At 33.4% G+C, this 15,151-nt stretch overlaps 1 protein-coding gene across 1 annotated transcript in view; it reads right to left on the bottom strand.

The window, feature by feature from the left end:
* Nucleotides 1–15,151, bottom strand: part of LOC106711417 — a 46,963-nt gene that overhangs the window by 19,730 nt on the left and 12,082 nt on the right. The window contains exons 2-4 of the mRNA XM_045686324.1: nt 11,880–14,296; nt 11,727–11,791; nt 11,404–11,591 (exon numbers count right to left, since the gene is read on the bottom strand). Coding sequence (XP_045542280.1) covers nt 11,404–11,591; nt 11,727–11,791; nt 11,880–14,289 — 2,663 coding nt within the window. The 5' untranslated portion in view covers nt 14,290–14,296. The remainder of the gene's footprint in view (nt 1–11,403; nt 11,592–11,726; nt 11,792–11,879; nt 14,297–15,151) is intronic.

Raw genomic sequence — 15,151 nt, 5'->3', positions numbered from 1 at the left:
CACGATGGGTGTATGATTGCATGTCGGCATTATTTAGTATTTCTTACACTGAAAGAAAAACTTCGCGTGACCCGCGCCACAATGAGTTCACATTTACAACCTCTACATTATAAGTGAGCCAAGAAAAGTTGTTTTTAAATACAGGTTTTTTTATAGCCGATATTTTGTTAGTAGTTATTTAATACTAAAAAAAAAATTTGTTTGTAATTTTATTTGCAATTTATATCCTTAATTATATTAACTAGCTTTTTTATTACTATTTTTATAATTATTAAATAATGATTAGCGTAACGTTAATCTAGCACAACTCCTTATTTGAACCTGGTACTAGTCTAATTATAGAGCTATAAACGAATAGACGTTTAATTTTAAAAACTCGTAGATTCTTTTTTTGCGTTTAATTAATTGCGTTATAAACTTTACAAACTAATTTGCAGTTTTACGATCACCATAAAGTTCTTCGTATTCATTTTTTAATGTTTGACAAATAAACACTCTAAAGTAATTAAAACAAATCAACATTTTTATTTCTACTTTGCCTTGTTTGTATAACATCCTGAAATATATACATAATTATGTATAACATTGAACATAAACACAATTTTGTATACAAAACATCTATACATTTTCGTGCAACTTCCATCCCTAAGGTGGTCACACAAGCTTCTAAGCATGCAAGGGGCCTGTTCCACGAAGCCTGTCCCTCTTGTGCGGTTCCATGCGACTATAGAGTGACAGGGGGGACACCGATTATTGACTTACGGCGATAGTTGTCACTCTTCGTTAATAGATGTCGTTGACGAAGTCTCTGTCAGTCTATCGAGGATATCGGCGGGCAGGCTGTTCTTTCTGGTCCTAGGTTCGGGAGGATCTCGCTCGGGCAAGCTATTCTTCCTGCAAAGCTCGAAGTGGCGGTGTGCGTGTTGGTGGGAGCAGTGCTGACGAGGTACTGGCTCCTCGCGCTTCGTCTGACTCAGTCCGGCAACGGTTTGTGAGACAAAAGACATCTCTATATCTGTCTTTTTCTTGTTAGGTTAACAATTTATCTTATTTGGTGTTTACTGAAAAATTTTAGTGTTCTGTTACTAGGAGTATATCGGTATATTATTTTTTTTTACATCAAGAAGTGCTTTCGAAGTCGCTTTTAGCTTAGTAGTTCAAAGAAACTAGTAAATGTAATTTATTCAAGACTAACCAAATGTATAATTCATAAAACATTTTAAAACTAGGCTTAAAATAATAATACTGGTGTTACACAAAAGTGAAAACATTTTTTTAAAAGCTTTTGATCACGAAAGTACATAAAGGTTTTCCAACAAATGAATAAAGAACAAAGGAGGCGATGGAAAATTAAAACATCGCTGAACTATCTTGAGCTCTTTTAAAAGACAAAGCTAATGAATATGCTGAATAAACTAGAAAACTTTTTTAATTATTAATTGCCATATAACTATATATAATTAAACATTTTGTGAATGGTGCAGTATAATCTTTTGAGATTTTACTTCAATAAGATATTGTTATAGTAAATAGTACAGTTTTGTAGCAGCAATAATGAAAGAGAAATTGAACACTGCGCATGTTTATTTAAATGGAAAATATCTTGAAATCGACTAAAATCACAAAACCAGTAAAATTTATTAGAAGAATAGTTAAGAAATTTTCTTTAAATCAAAAATAATTTTCCGTGAACAAATAATAATTTCACTCTTTTATATAATGTAATAAGTATATCCTAGATTTTAATTACTTACTATATAATAAATTGTGTTATCTAATTAAAGATTAGATAACATACAATTTGATACTTTCTTATTTTAATAATTTATTTCCAATTCCCTTGACCGAGACTGAACAAGGTTTCCATGTCAGCGCTTGTATTCGAGTATTAAATAACCGTTTGAGCGAATGGCGACTTGTTTTATTACAAATGTTTGAAAAACACGCGACCGCTCGACATATTACCAATCTAAATAAATTGCTTCTATGAATGCTTCCTTTGATAATGGAAACATTGTTATGTTTGATACAATTTATTATGCATAAACACAATTTCAAAGTATTAAGATGTTTTGTTCCAATTATAAAATTACGTAAACGAATTTCTAGAGTCTAGTCTTCCAGTATTCAACAAATGATTCAGTGTTTTAGAAATGCAACCCAACAGTTAAAAAAGAACATGCAGTTTGTCGTAGCTTTTATCATCTTCCAGGCCTAATCTGACTTACATGGTGTTGGCGCACAAAGTTTTACAAACTTTAATGTTTGTCGAAGCAATTGTGTGAAAAGATAATTTAATGATTTTGTACCAAAATTCTTTACCTTCAGCGTTGTCATTTAAACGAATATTTTTTATACAAAACATACTAGTTGTACACATATTATACCAAATTATTTTTTGATGTGTACGCGAAGGACTCTTTAGTTATTCGATCAATGTGCTTGTTGATAATGAATAAAAGATCTGTTAATAAAATACTTTCTGAAGACTTATGGTGAAGATTTTTCTTAGTGACCATGACTAATTTAATAAACAATGAAAGAATACTAACAAAAAAAAAATTGAAAAAAGGTTAAACTATGATGCGCGGTGTGCACTGTCAACACACTCCGGGGCCGGTGTTGCAACATATTGTAGAATATAATGTTATGAATTGGGGCGCACTGGAAGGAATGTAGCGATGTACTCTTATAATGGACTTCGGACGTCCATAGTAATGGTTTGCATAATAAAATCTTTTCGTTCGTGAACGTAATTGAGTGCTGTTTAGCTCTAACTCTAAAAGAAAGACAAAGTGTCCACTGTGGTTAATTACCTAGAAAAATAATAGTATTCCTAAGTTTAATTAACTGCTTAATTAATATGTTACAAAAATAGTTACAATAATAAGACAAGTGTTTAAGAGTTTCTCAGTGTCTGCTGCTTGATGTTATGTTCGTAAACATGGTTATTAAAGAGACATAGACATATTATAGTTATCATTGTTTATTTTTATCTGTGTCATAAGTTTTCATCTCTTATGATAATAATGCCATTATCGTAAAACATCTGAAAGCTATAACTGGAATAAAACATGAAAGAAAACAAAGAACGTGGTAGAGATATATTGATGTTCCATTTGATCTTTCTTTCCTAACAACGTCATTTCCAAACCAATATCGTAAATGTATTATATAATGAATCAATGCTCGCTCGAATCAAATTCGTTCGAGATCCGACTTTTCTGCTTTAGAGTTAATTTACTAATTGAATATAGATTAAAAAAGTCCGTCAATCTAATTTGTAAATACATTAAATGTCGTTTCGTAATTGTTATATTGTTACGTTAAATAACATAATGCTAGAATTAAATACACCGGAAGAAATTCAGCGTGATAATCTTAAATAGTATTGATTTTGGGTAGTATTTTTGGTATTTGAAAGATCAATATTAGGGATGGTTAGAGGCTAAATAAAGCACACCTAGCCTTAGAAAAATTACAGAAACATCTCGTATATATCCCTATGAAACATAAGTATTCAACATGAATTTCATCATCAGCTCACTATACGTCCCCACTGAGAGATTCAATACTGCTTATTAAATAAAACCTTGAGTTTTGATGGCACAAAAAAGTACCTTAGATTTCTTAAATTATGGATTATTAGCTGGCGCCTACGACTCCCTCCGCAGAGATTAAAAAAAAAACTTAATAGCCTATTTATTCTTCCAGACTATGACTTATATCTATGCCAAATTTCATATAGATCCGTTAAGCAGTTCTGGAGATACCTTCAAACAAACATCCATCCATCTTAACATTTGCATTTATAATATTAGTAAGAGAGTTTATTCATAAAAATTACCCGTTTCTGTAAATAATGTTACGACTCGGTCTGTTGTCAAGTGATGCAGGATTCTTGACCTTTGCGGGTTGTTAGCGGAGGGCGCGCCGTGACGAAGGGTGCGTCTTATATGGCACACTTCTGAATGCTTGCTTAATCAACCGACACCGGGTCAACGGTCTTTGTCTCCGTTCTTAAGCAAAGACAAAGGTATGGACAGATTTTTATACCTCATTCTTTTAAATGTTGCTCTTTTTTGGGTATTCATAATTCATATCTTTTCGATTAAAAAACGTCAATATTAGACTAGTTATTATGACTCTTAGTCATACCAATAATATGTAATTTCTTATATCATCATTATCAGCTCACTATACGTTCCCACCGGAGGCTCCGGGGCTCGGAGCCTACCCTAACTTAGGAGTGACTAGGCCATAGTCAACCACGCTGGTCCAGTGCGGGTTGGTTGATTTCACACATATCTTTGAATTTCATTTCAGATATGTGCAGGTTGCCTCACGATGTTTTCCTTCACCGTACGAACGTCGGATAAATGTACATGGCGGGATACGAACCCAGGACCTGCAGATTACAAGTGCTTAACCCCTGAGCCACTGACGCTCTTCCTTCTCATATAAATGCACAGAAATAGCTTTGAAAAGAAAATTAGTTATTCATTTACATAAATAACGCAGTCTACAGATGTTCATTTGTCTTAAACGAGCGGCTACACCACGGAAATTCATGGAAAGGGAAAAAGTACGCGTAACAACGAGGTAATTGAACCTCCCCTCCCCTTCCTCTTTTCCCAAGCAAGTATTAACGGTCATAATAGATGAAAACAACGTCATTATGTGAAGTTGTAATGTAAAGTTCTCGCATTGTTTTGAGTACAAGGAAATGTTTTCATGTTGAAATGAGGTAAAGGATTATAATACAAGAATAACATTGTATGTTTTTTTTTAATAAATATAGGATTTCTAAATCTAATATATAAAATTCTCGTGTCACAGTTTTCGTTGCCTTACTCCTCCGAAACGGCTTGGCCGATTCTCATGAAATTTTGTGAGCATATTCAGTAGGTCTGAGAATCGGCCAAAATTTATTTTTCATTTTTTTTTTAACTGCGCGCGGACGGAGTCGCGGGCGACAGCTAGTATAGAATATATTTATTTAACGACTTCATTTTTTTTTTATTATTTATTTACAATAAGTTATTTTGCTTAATCATTAGACAAACTTATATTATGTACAATTTTTTTTGTTGACTTAGTTTCTTTTAAACTTATAATCTAAGTTCCCATAAGCAAGTCTGTATAGCATTAGCCTTAGTCCAAACATTTCAAAGTGAACGTTTGTAACAAATAAAAGCATCAAAACATTCAACGCTGAAGAATAGCAAAGCGCAGTCAAACGCTGACTGTAACACTTGAATTTCCAACAATAATGCACAAAGAACTGTTGTCTATGTACGCCACATTGCCTTTACGTTGTACACAATAACACTGAAATGAACCGACATTCTCGCTTGTACACTTTACATGAGAATGAAACTTTAACGTAGCTTTTCATGTTTATGACGGAAAAAATAATACTTTAATACTTAATTTTTAATGCAAGTTAACTTTTTAATATTAATTGATAGGTTAGTAAGTCAAAATTAGCAACGTCGTCACGGACTTTTAATATTTATACTAATATTATAAAGAAAAAAGATTTGATTGTTTGCATTGAATAGGCTCCGAAATTACTGAACCGATTTGATTAATTCACGTTTATTATATTACATTTTTTTTAGTATGTTTTTTATTCTGCGCGGATGAAGTCGCTGGCAACTTAGTAGTGTGTAATTACACATATTGCATTGTAGTCTAGTGATTACAATGCAATATGTGGTACACACATTTGTTGATTATTTGTTGTTCTTATAAATATAATATTAATTTCGACTTTATTAAACGGTTTTAACGTACATATTGTCTCGGATCAAACATATAGTTAAGAAACTCATTGAAAAAACGCTTCCTAGCTTGATAGGATTTATTATATCAACATAATTAATTCGCTCATTTTATCATTCATCATCAGGTCACTGTATGTCCCCACTGAGGAGCTCAGAGCCTACCCTAACTTAGAGGTGACTAGGCCATAGTCAATCACGCTGTTCCCAGTGCATGTTGGTTGACTTCACACATGACATTGAATTTTTTCTCAGATATGTGCAAGTTGCATCAGGATTTTTTTCTTCACCGTAAAAAAGTCAAATATACGTATGTAAATCGAAAATCGAAAAACACATCTGTACATGGCGGGATTCGAACCCAGGACCTGCAGATTGCAAATCAAGTACTTAACCTCTGAGCCACCGACGCTCGCTCATTTTACTTATTGTTTTTTAAAACTAGAATATATAGGTACACAACATTGTATATAATCTAACTTATCACTCATATAAAACGAAAGAATTTAGTAGAACCTAATAGAAACATCCCCTATACTCGGCTCCCACGAGTCCGCATAGTAGTTTTATGTACACTCATAAACGCGATTTGTACACAAATACACTAGCCATAAATGGCCATGATCGTAAACCGCTACTACACCCTCGAATTAATAGTGTAATTCCATTTTGAGTGCTGTATTTATCTATTTCGGTGAAATGTTTACTCATAACTCTATGTGCAAAACGCCATCTTTGTTATGATAAAATGTTGAATGTTTTGAGGTTAGTTTATTTTAAATATTTGAATGCAAGGTTCCATTACGTAGTTATGTATACAATTCTTCAATTTCCAATGACTTAAAAGGAATTAAATTGTTTTAAAAATTACTATAGGAATATTTGACTATTTATTTCCCATAGTGATGATAAGCTTTTCTTACTTTAACGTTCAAAAAGAAACATCTTATGTTTTCTTTTTTTTAACTGCAATTTAAAAATGTAACGTCAACATTTAAGTTTACTAAAAAAGAGAACAAAAAACCTGAATTATTATGAAAAGTGCCCTTTAGTGTGCCCAAGCGTCTTCAATTATTACTCAACGTTAAGAAAAATTCTAGTAACGTATCTTTTGAGAGTCAGTCACTATGCCAGAGACAATGTTTCGTGTTCCAATGTAGACGGAATTGGAAACTGGAACATCTACAGTAGAGTGAAGGTTACTAGCTCAAGAAAGCACGTGGCTAACGACTAGTAATATTAAAAAAAATATAAGTAGACGAACTACTAATCTGAACTTATATATAAAAAATTGACATTTTTGAGCGTTGGATCGTTGTCACAATCTCACTAGGAATCTTATAAATTAAATGAAAATTGTGTCCTAATTTCTAAAATCCTAGTTTTAAATATATTGTTATCGCTGTTTTGTCAGATAATGACTTGATGATATATTTTATATAGAGATTTTGGTCTCAGAAACCAACTGTAAGTGAAGCATACATTCCATCAATCACTTAAACAAATTCTTCTTTACATGCTAAATTATAACTCTTTAACTCTATCAAATCAAAACACAATAGACAGTGACGTAAACGATTGGAAACAAATGGACAGCTTATCGTCGGTTAATCCTCAAATGCTATTGTATCGTCTCACTAGGTCAATATTACCTACAAATTTTATTTGTGTTATTATTTAGTTACATTCTATATCTTTACTTCTTTGGCTTTTTTTTATCTTTTCCTCCCAAGTAGGGTTGGCGACAGGCAGGCGGCCGGCCGTAAAAAATTAAGCCAAAACTTTAAGGTTTGTAAAACCTTCTGTGCCGACCCTACGTGAGTGGGAAAAGGCCAGGGAGATGATAATTCTATATCTTTACTTTACTATTATATTGTTGTAATAGTTAACAGAAACTATAATCGCATGAAATGTTTGTTAGTTTAAAATCCATTACACCTTCAGTTTTAACAGTTCAGTTAGATTGTAGTTGAGACATACGTATGCAAAACAGAACGTTACAGTTGGGCTTAACATATATGTAATTTTAAAACACTTAAGACTTCTAGAACTTTGAGGTGGAGACGAACAGTGTTCATATTCAGTCAATTGCTTAATAATATGTAACTAAGTAATATCTCTAAACTTTAAATACATTTTCCTGCAATAATCTACTGGTTTTATAGAAATAAAAATTGTATTGTACAAACGAACCCTATAATATTTTCACTGTACGGGGGCAAAGGTAAATATCGTGTTTGATTAAGAAGTAAACCAACAATGGCCGAGTGGAAAGTCTATTTGACTTGTCCGAGGCTGGGATGTTTTCTCTCGTTCACGTTTAGCTATATTGATTTTGTTGTAATTACAAACCTTAAATTTAATTTGTAAACTAAATGATAACTTGTTTTTAATTTTAATTGGTTTTATATATAACATAGTAGCTGTAACTATGTGTATAAAACTCATCTTTATTTGTTATCTTTATATGTGTGTTAATAAGCAGTGGAAGTCCACGGTTTGATAACACACATGTACTAGGTTAACTTAGCAATTTATTAAAAAGGACTGAGCATAAATGGTACAAACCTCTATAACTCATCATACGGACATGAGTAATTTAATATTTAAAATGGTCGACACAACTGTTTCATTCGCTCTATTCTATTATTTATTGCGCAACCTTCGGAATGGGGAGCACATTGTTTCATTTGAAAGTCGACTACAGATCGTTAATACTGAATTATTTAAACGTTTCAGTTATTAACATTTAAAATCTATTTATTTTCTCACATGTGTTATTTAACAAAATATGGGTCGAATCTACACAAATGGGTGATTTTTCTAAGATTAGATTAAAAAAGGTCACAAACGCTATCCTTTTAGGCCAGGGGAAAAATAAATATACTATATTACTACTATTTGATATTTACCCTGCGTGTAACGATAATCTCAACTCGTAAGTTACTTAGTTTATTTAAAAATCGCGGATGAAATTTGAACTCTACAATTTTATGATATAAAAACATGCGATTAGTGCTTTGCAAAACAACCTCTATGTAAAAAAAAATCTTATAAAAGAAAATCTTAATTGAGACTTGAAAACTACGCTTAAGGTTTTACGAGTTAAAGTTTGTTAAGAGTTTTACGTAGGTTTGTTTTACGTAAAGTTATACGACGAGTATCGATTAATCTTTTTCAAGACGTAGACTAATGCTACGCCGTAGATGTATCGATGTAGTCTATTTTAATAATGAACCTCGTTTTCGTAGACTAATTAACTTAACTGACCCTGTAGAGATACGTTGTTATCGCGGTTACAAAATAAGTCAACCATAAAACATAGAAAATGACATATTTGATAAGTCAGCTACTGTCCTCCTAGGATCTTTGGACTCTTTTTTATATTGACTATAATGACTATGACTCTGTCGGTCTATAATTGCCCCTCTTAAAGTTAGATATAGTAAGATAAATTTATCTGGATTGCCCACCGGGTCTTTGTCAGTCTACAATGACCTCTTTTTCCTTGGTTAGTAACAGTGATAATAGCAAAGAATATCTGTCACTCATGACAATATCAAATTCCAAGGTTTCGGAAAATTGGACGCTCGCCAGCGCTCCAACTAATGACACTACAAGTCGTTGCATTATGACATATCTCTCTCGGATATGTTCCATTGTTTGTGATTCAACTTTACCAGTTTCCACTTCCACTCGTAAACATATTAATATTTCAGTTTTTGCAAGGAAAAAAGGACTATGTCATATGTTTGTACTAATCTTTGGGCTATGGAAACCCAATTTACAAAATTGTTTAAATTCTATGTTACATTTAATACTCCTTTATTCTCTTTTTATTAAAATAAGTCGCACGCGGCCGCTCACCAACAAGATGGACTGACCAAATGAAGGAGTTGTCGTCCACAAAATTTTATACCGTCGTGAGAGACGCGCTGGACAGGAGCCGGTGGAGGCATATCATCCGCTCCAGATGTGACCCTGCACATGCTGACCACGATCCTCAGAAATGAGGGACCGACACAGAGAGAGAGAGAGAGAGATTAAAATAAGTACTGTTTACTATGATGAGTATTAATAATTTAGTTATCATCAGCATTACGACCCCATTGAGGGTCTCGGAGCCTACTCAAATTAGGGGTGACTAGACTAGGCCATAGTAGGCCACGCTGGCGCAGTGCTAGTCGATTGACTTCACACATATCTTTGAATTTCTTCTCAGATATGAGCAGTTTGTATCACGATTTTTCCTTCACCGTAAGAACGTCGGTACATATGTATATAAATCGAAAAACACATTGGCGGGATTCGAACCCAGGACCTGCAGATTACAAGTCAAGTGCTTAATCCCTGAGCCACCGACGCTCTTATCTTATAATAATTTAGTTTTAATAGTATTTTATTGTATAAAGCATAAAAGCTTAATCGTATAAGAAAACCATAAAATAATATTTACCTAATGGAATGAGCTCAATGTTCTGACATTTGTAATGGAGTCAAATTATAGTCGTCAAATATTGAACCGAAATGTGGGCAAACTCATAAATATGATACGGGAGAGATTTTTATGTAAGATGTATGACATAGTTACATTTAAATTTACCATTCAGATATGTACGAAAGGTTAATAAAATTATTCAATTGATTTTGTTTCACTTAATATTCGTATACGGCCGGCAAGATACGTAACAATGATTCAGTTATCAATCATTTGAATTAAAATCAAAATGAAAGATATTTTAACTACAAAGTAAAATAATATTTTAAATAATACTTAGTCATATTTAAGTTGTTAAAAATTAAGTAGCGATCAAACAAAAGAAATCGTAAACGTGTTCGGATACATGTCAAACACTATCAGTAGCCGCCCGGCACTGGGACCCTTACCAAAATTACTCCTAAACCACAGCAAATTGACACCGGAGCCGATAGACACAATAAATCCGTCGTGCACACACAATCCACAAACGAGATCGTACACAACACAGCTATGTTCAATGCGTAATTCTAAAACACCGGGTCGCAAATAAAATGGACACTCACAGCGTGGAGTTAGGACGACGACTGGCCGGGGTTGCGCCGCCCTGCCATCGATCGATGTGCGCAGTCCCACGTTCGCGTCATTTCCACCCCCGATATCTTATGTATGAACGGTACTTGATGGGGAAGAGTGAAAAATTTTTCATGCGGCCACCAAGCCCCCTTTCAAAAGGTGCTTTCAGCTACCGATGAGATTTGCGATCCTTTTACGATAGTGATCTTTTCGATAGATTTAGATGCGGTGTCGATAAGAATAAATATTTAAGTTCATTAGTTTTAGTTCAGAAATCTGGTATCCCGTCTTTTGTAAAAATATCTAACCAATTTTTTTGTTGATGTCACAAAATTGTTATACCCTTAACTAAAATTGCAACTATGAAATTCGCTTTTCACATTTATTTATAAAGCGGTCTAACAAACACTGTCACAATAAAAAATCAAATATCAATAGTAACTACCAATTAAGTCTTAAAAACAGACAACAATTTAAAGACAATAACTAATCGGTACTTATTATTCATAGAAGGACACATACTTGTCTTGGTGAAATGACAATGAATTCTTCATTAAATCTTACCTGTATTTCTTGTCACGGTGCCAGACAGAGACGTGCAGCATCTGGTAATCGTACACAGCAATCGGTAAAGGTAGCTTCAGATGCCGTTGGAACTCCGGCTCTCGTTTCCCGTACAGAACCGAGGTGCGCTGGAATATTGACCTCTGAGATGGTAGCGACTGGCTCTCATTCACATCAGTTATGACGACCTGTTAAAATAATGAATTTATTTTAAAATATTATAAATTTACTTAAGTCGTCTGTCTATAATATCTTGTTTAATTAATCCAAATAGATTATCTTCACTATAAAAAAAAATCATGTTCTTTATTTATTAACATTACCTTAGCATAAGCATTAATGTCTTCCGTTTGTCCTGATGGTCGTTGAAGATCTCGACATCGAATAACTGCAAATACAAACAGATAATGAAAAAAGTGTTTACTATTTAAAAAATAACAGAAAGTTTAAAAAGGAGTTCGATAGTCACCACTCACCGTGAACATCTATTGTGTCTTGTCTAGTTTTAATTTCTAGATCTATCGTTGCTTTTAATGTCTGAAATCTATCAGTACTACGCTCTAAGCGGTTACTAGCTACGCTTCTCCGTTTTTCTTCACTGCTATTAATACTACTTTCCTCAAGAGAATACGTCAGACATCGTCTTGTAGACTTATATTCTAATACAGGAGTTAATGCATCGTTAGTTATTATGTCTTCATCTAATTTGCTAGTTTTACTCGCCCTTTCTTCACTGAGAACATTGCTTTGTCGTTTAACACCCATAGCTGGTGTTATAGGGCTAGGTATACCATTTTCCAAAGTTAAACCAAATAATTCTCTAGATCTTATATTTTGTTGAATTGGTTTATAAGACATTAAACTGCTGTGCGAAACATTTGTCAAAATGGATGTATTATGCATATTTTCATTTTCGTATACGTTGGGTTGGTGAAACAGGAAAGGGGAATTAAGAGGTTCACATAACGATACATTTTGCAATTCTAATGCGGGGCTAGGTATGCCCATTTCCAGAGTACGCAGTAATGAAGGTTTAGGGGAGTTTCGATCCATTTGTTGTTGTTTACACAGACTTTCATTGCTTTTTGCAGTTTTCTTTTTACGTATACATCTCTGTCTTCTTAATCGGACATTCGCATTTGAAGTAAATAAATCAGGTGTAGATTCTGATAATGTGTAATTCAAGTTACTTCTACTACTACAGGCACTTAAAGAATATGATCTGTTTAATGGTTTATTTACATTCCTATCTTGTTCTATTTCTATTTCATCATCTAGTTTGCTAGGTGTACGAACTTCTCTTTCGTTGTAACCATCTCCATCGTCTAATAGAAAACAACCTATCGGGACGTTTTTTAGTAACTTATCATTGACTTTATGAACAGGCAACATCTTCTTTGTTGGGCTATTTTTAGGCGATACCGAACTCTCTCGAGATAAATTTACGTACTTCGCCTCTTTAATTAAATTTGATTTGTGCTCGGTTTGAGGTCTTACAAACAAATCTTTGACAGTGTCTAAAGGAGGTCTTTCTTCTTCCACAGTCAATTTTGGATCAGGAATATTTTTTAGTATTCGTCGTTTAGATTTGATAATTTTTGTACTTTTTATGATGTCTTCTATCATTCTCTCGAGCGTTACATCACCCATTTGAGTAGTCGACACCGTAGACTCAGACGCATTTGTCAACGAATCTTTTCCTAATATAAATTTATTTTCCATCTCTGTGGAGGTTTCTTCATCTTTTAAGATTAAGTTGAAAGGATTCTCAATTTTAGGAAAGTATTGAGTTACCTCACTTACAGGAGTAGCCCTTTTAGTTAAATTAATTTCATGTGTACTCATTGCACTAAATCTTAGTGCTTCTAATTTTACGGACAACGGTGTCATCGATATTGGCGAACATCCGTCTCTAACAAGAGAATGTGTATCTTTTTTATCCCCGCATGGCGATTTAAAGGAACTTTCAAAGTCACTTGATTTTTTCCTCGTTCTTTTCAAAGGTCTTATACTAATTGGCAAATCTTCATTCTTTTTTAAATAAACAGGATTGTCCATAAATATACTGTGACCAAATATGGGCAACGTAGATTTCTCTATTTCATGTTTATCGATGACTAATGGTTTTTCTAAACAGTTTATAACTAGATCTTTATCGTATTCTATTTCAACAATGTCCTGATTTGTGGTTTTAATTGTACATATAGGTTTATTTTTTCTTGTATACTTTTCCATATTAAGTGAATTTCTACTACTGGTCGTTGTTGCACTAAGTCTGTCCGAGAGATCGTTTAAAGATGGCTCAGAAGTACTATGACTTAGTTTTTGTGAACATAAAAGACTTCTGTCAACATTATTTATTCTTCTTTCAGATTTATACGCGCAAAGGTTTCTAGTAAAAGTTTCGCTATTGTTTAAGCTACTCATTTCTAATTTTCTCTTCTTTGCTTCTCTAACTCTTCTACTGTATGACGGAGGAGTCGGTGGTAATTTAGGTGATAGTTCATCTTTTTCGTTATCCGCATAAAATTTGTTTTTACCAAATTTTTTTACAGGAGTAACAGAAGTAGGCGTTATATTGCTAACATCTTTCAAGGCGATATTTTCAGTATTCTTAATGAATCCTGGTTTATAGTAATTAGGAGTATTGCCAATACAATTTATATTTTCTTTATCTATACCATTGTTATTATTTTTTCTGCCAGTTGCTCCCATAGAACGCCTTTGATATCGACTTGGTTTCTTGCTTTTCTTGACCACTTGCGCATCTAACGATCTACGAGCTCTTTCATTGTAACGTTTATTTGAATTACTGTCTTCAACTTCTGTTTGCGGGATAATCGTTTGACCATCCTGATTCTTTTTGTATACTGCCCACTTCAGCATTTTGCACCTGTAAATAAAATAAAGTAAAGTAAAATTTATGTCTTCATGTACGTAAAGTTGAATTATGGAAGTTTTAACACGAAAGTTTAAAGTTAACTTAGTTATTAATAGATGTTATAAAGCAAGATAAGCAACTTTGTGAAGGTTTCCTTGAACTTTACATCGCATGATCACAACTTAGTTTCTTATCAATTCTAGACAAATCGTAAGCGTATTAAAATGTTATTGTTATTTCTTAACACTTATATCAGTTATATGTTTAGTAACTTACACCTACGAAGCAAGATTATAAAATATAGAATAGGATTTTTATTACTACTCTACTGTCTACTGTTGAAAAAGCAGAAAAGCAATTATAAAATTACTGTAATTATTATCGAAATTAATCAAAGGAAATTGAAGTAAAAAAAAAGTGTTTGTCAATTTTCTTAGCACAGCTCTTTTGATAATTAATTCACATGAATTATAAAGAATAAAAGAAAGATAGAAAAAAGAGAAGAAAAGAAAGATTATATGGTTAACGTTATTCAGGCAACAATACAAAGAGCGCGAGCAATTTGACAGATGAGATTTTCTTTGGCGCGCTTTTTGCTGCGCCGTGTCACCAGCCGGCCGCCATTGTAATCTGTCATCGTGCGCTGACAGTGTGTCGATTTGTCACGACTCTGTACCATTCCCACAACCGTTAGATACGAGGAATGTTCTTGTAAGAGATATTAGAAACTAGCTTTTACCCGCGACTCCGTCCGTGCGGAATAAAAAATAGAAAACGGGGTAAAAATTATCCTATGTCCGTTTCCTGGTTCTAAGCTACCTGCACACCAATTTTCAGTCAAATCGATTCAGCCGTTCTTGAGTTATA

This window comes from Papilio machaon, chromosome 3, assembly GCF_912999745.1.
Source record: "Papilio machaon chromosome 3, ilPapMach1.1, whole genome shotgun sequence".
In the NCBI taxonomy this organism is placed as follows: Eukaryota; Metazoa; Arthropoda; class Insecta; order Lepidoptera; family Papilionidae; genus Papilio; species Papilio machaon.
This window is presented reverse-complemented; position numbering and strand designations above follow the sequence as displayed.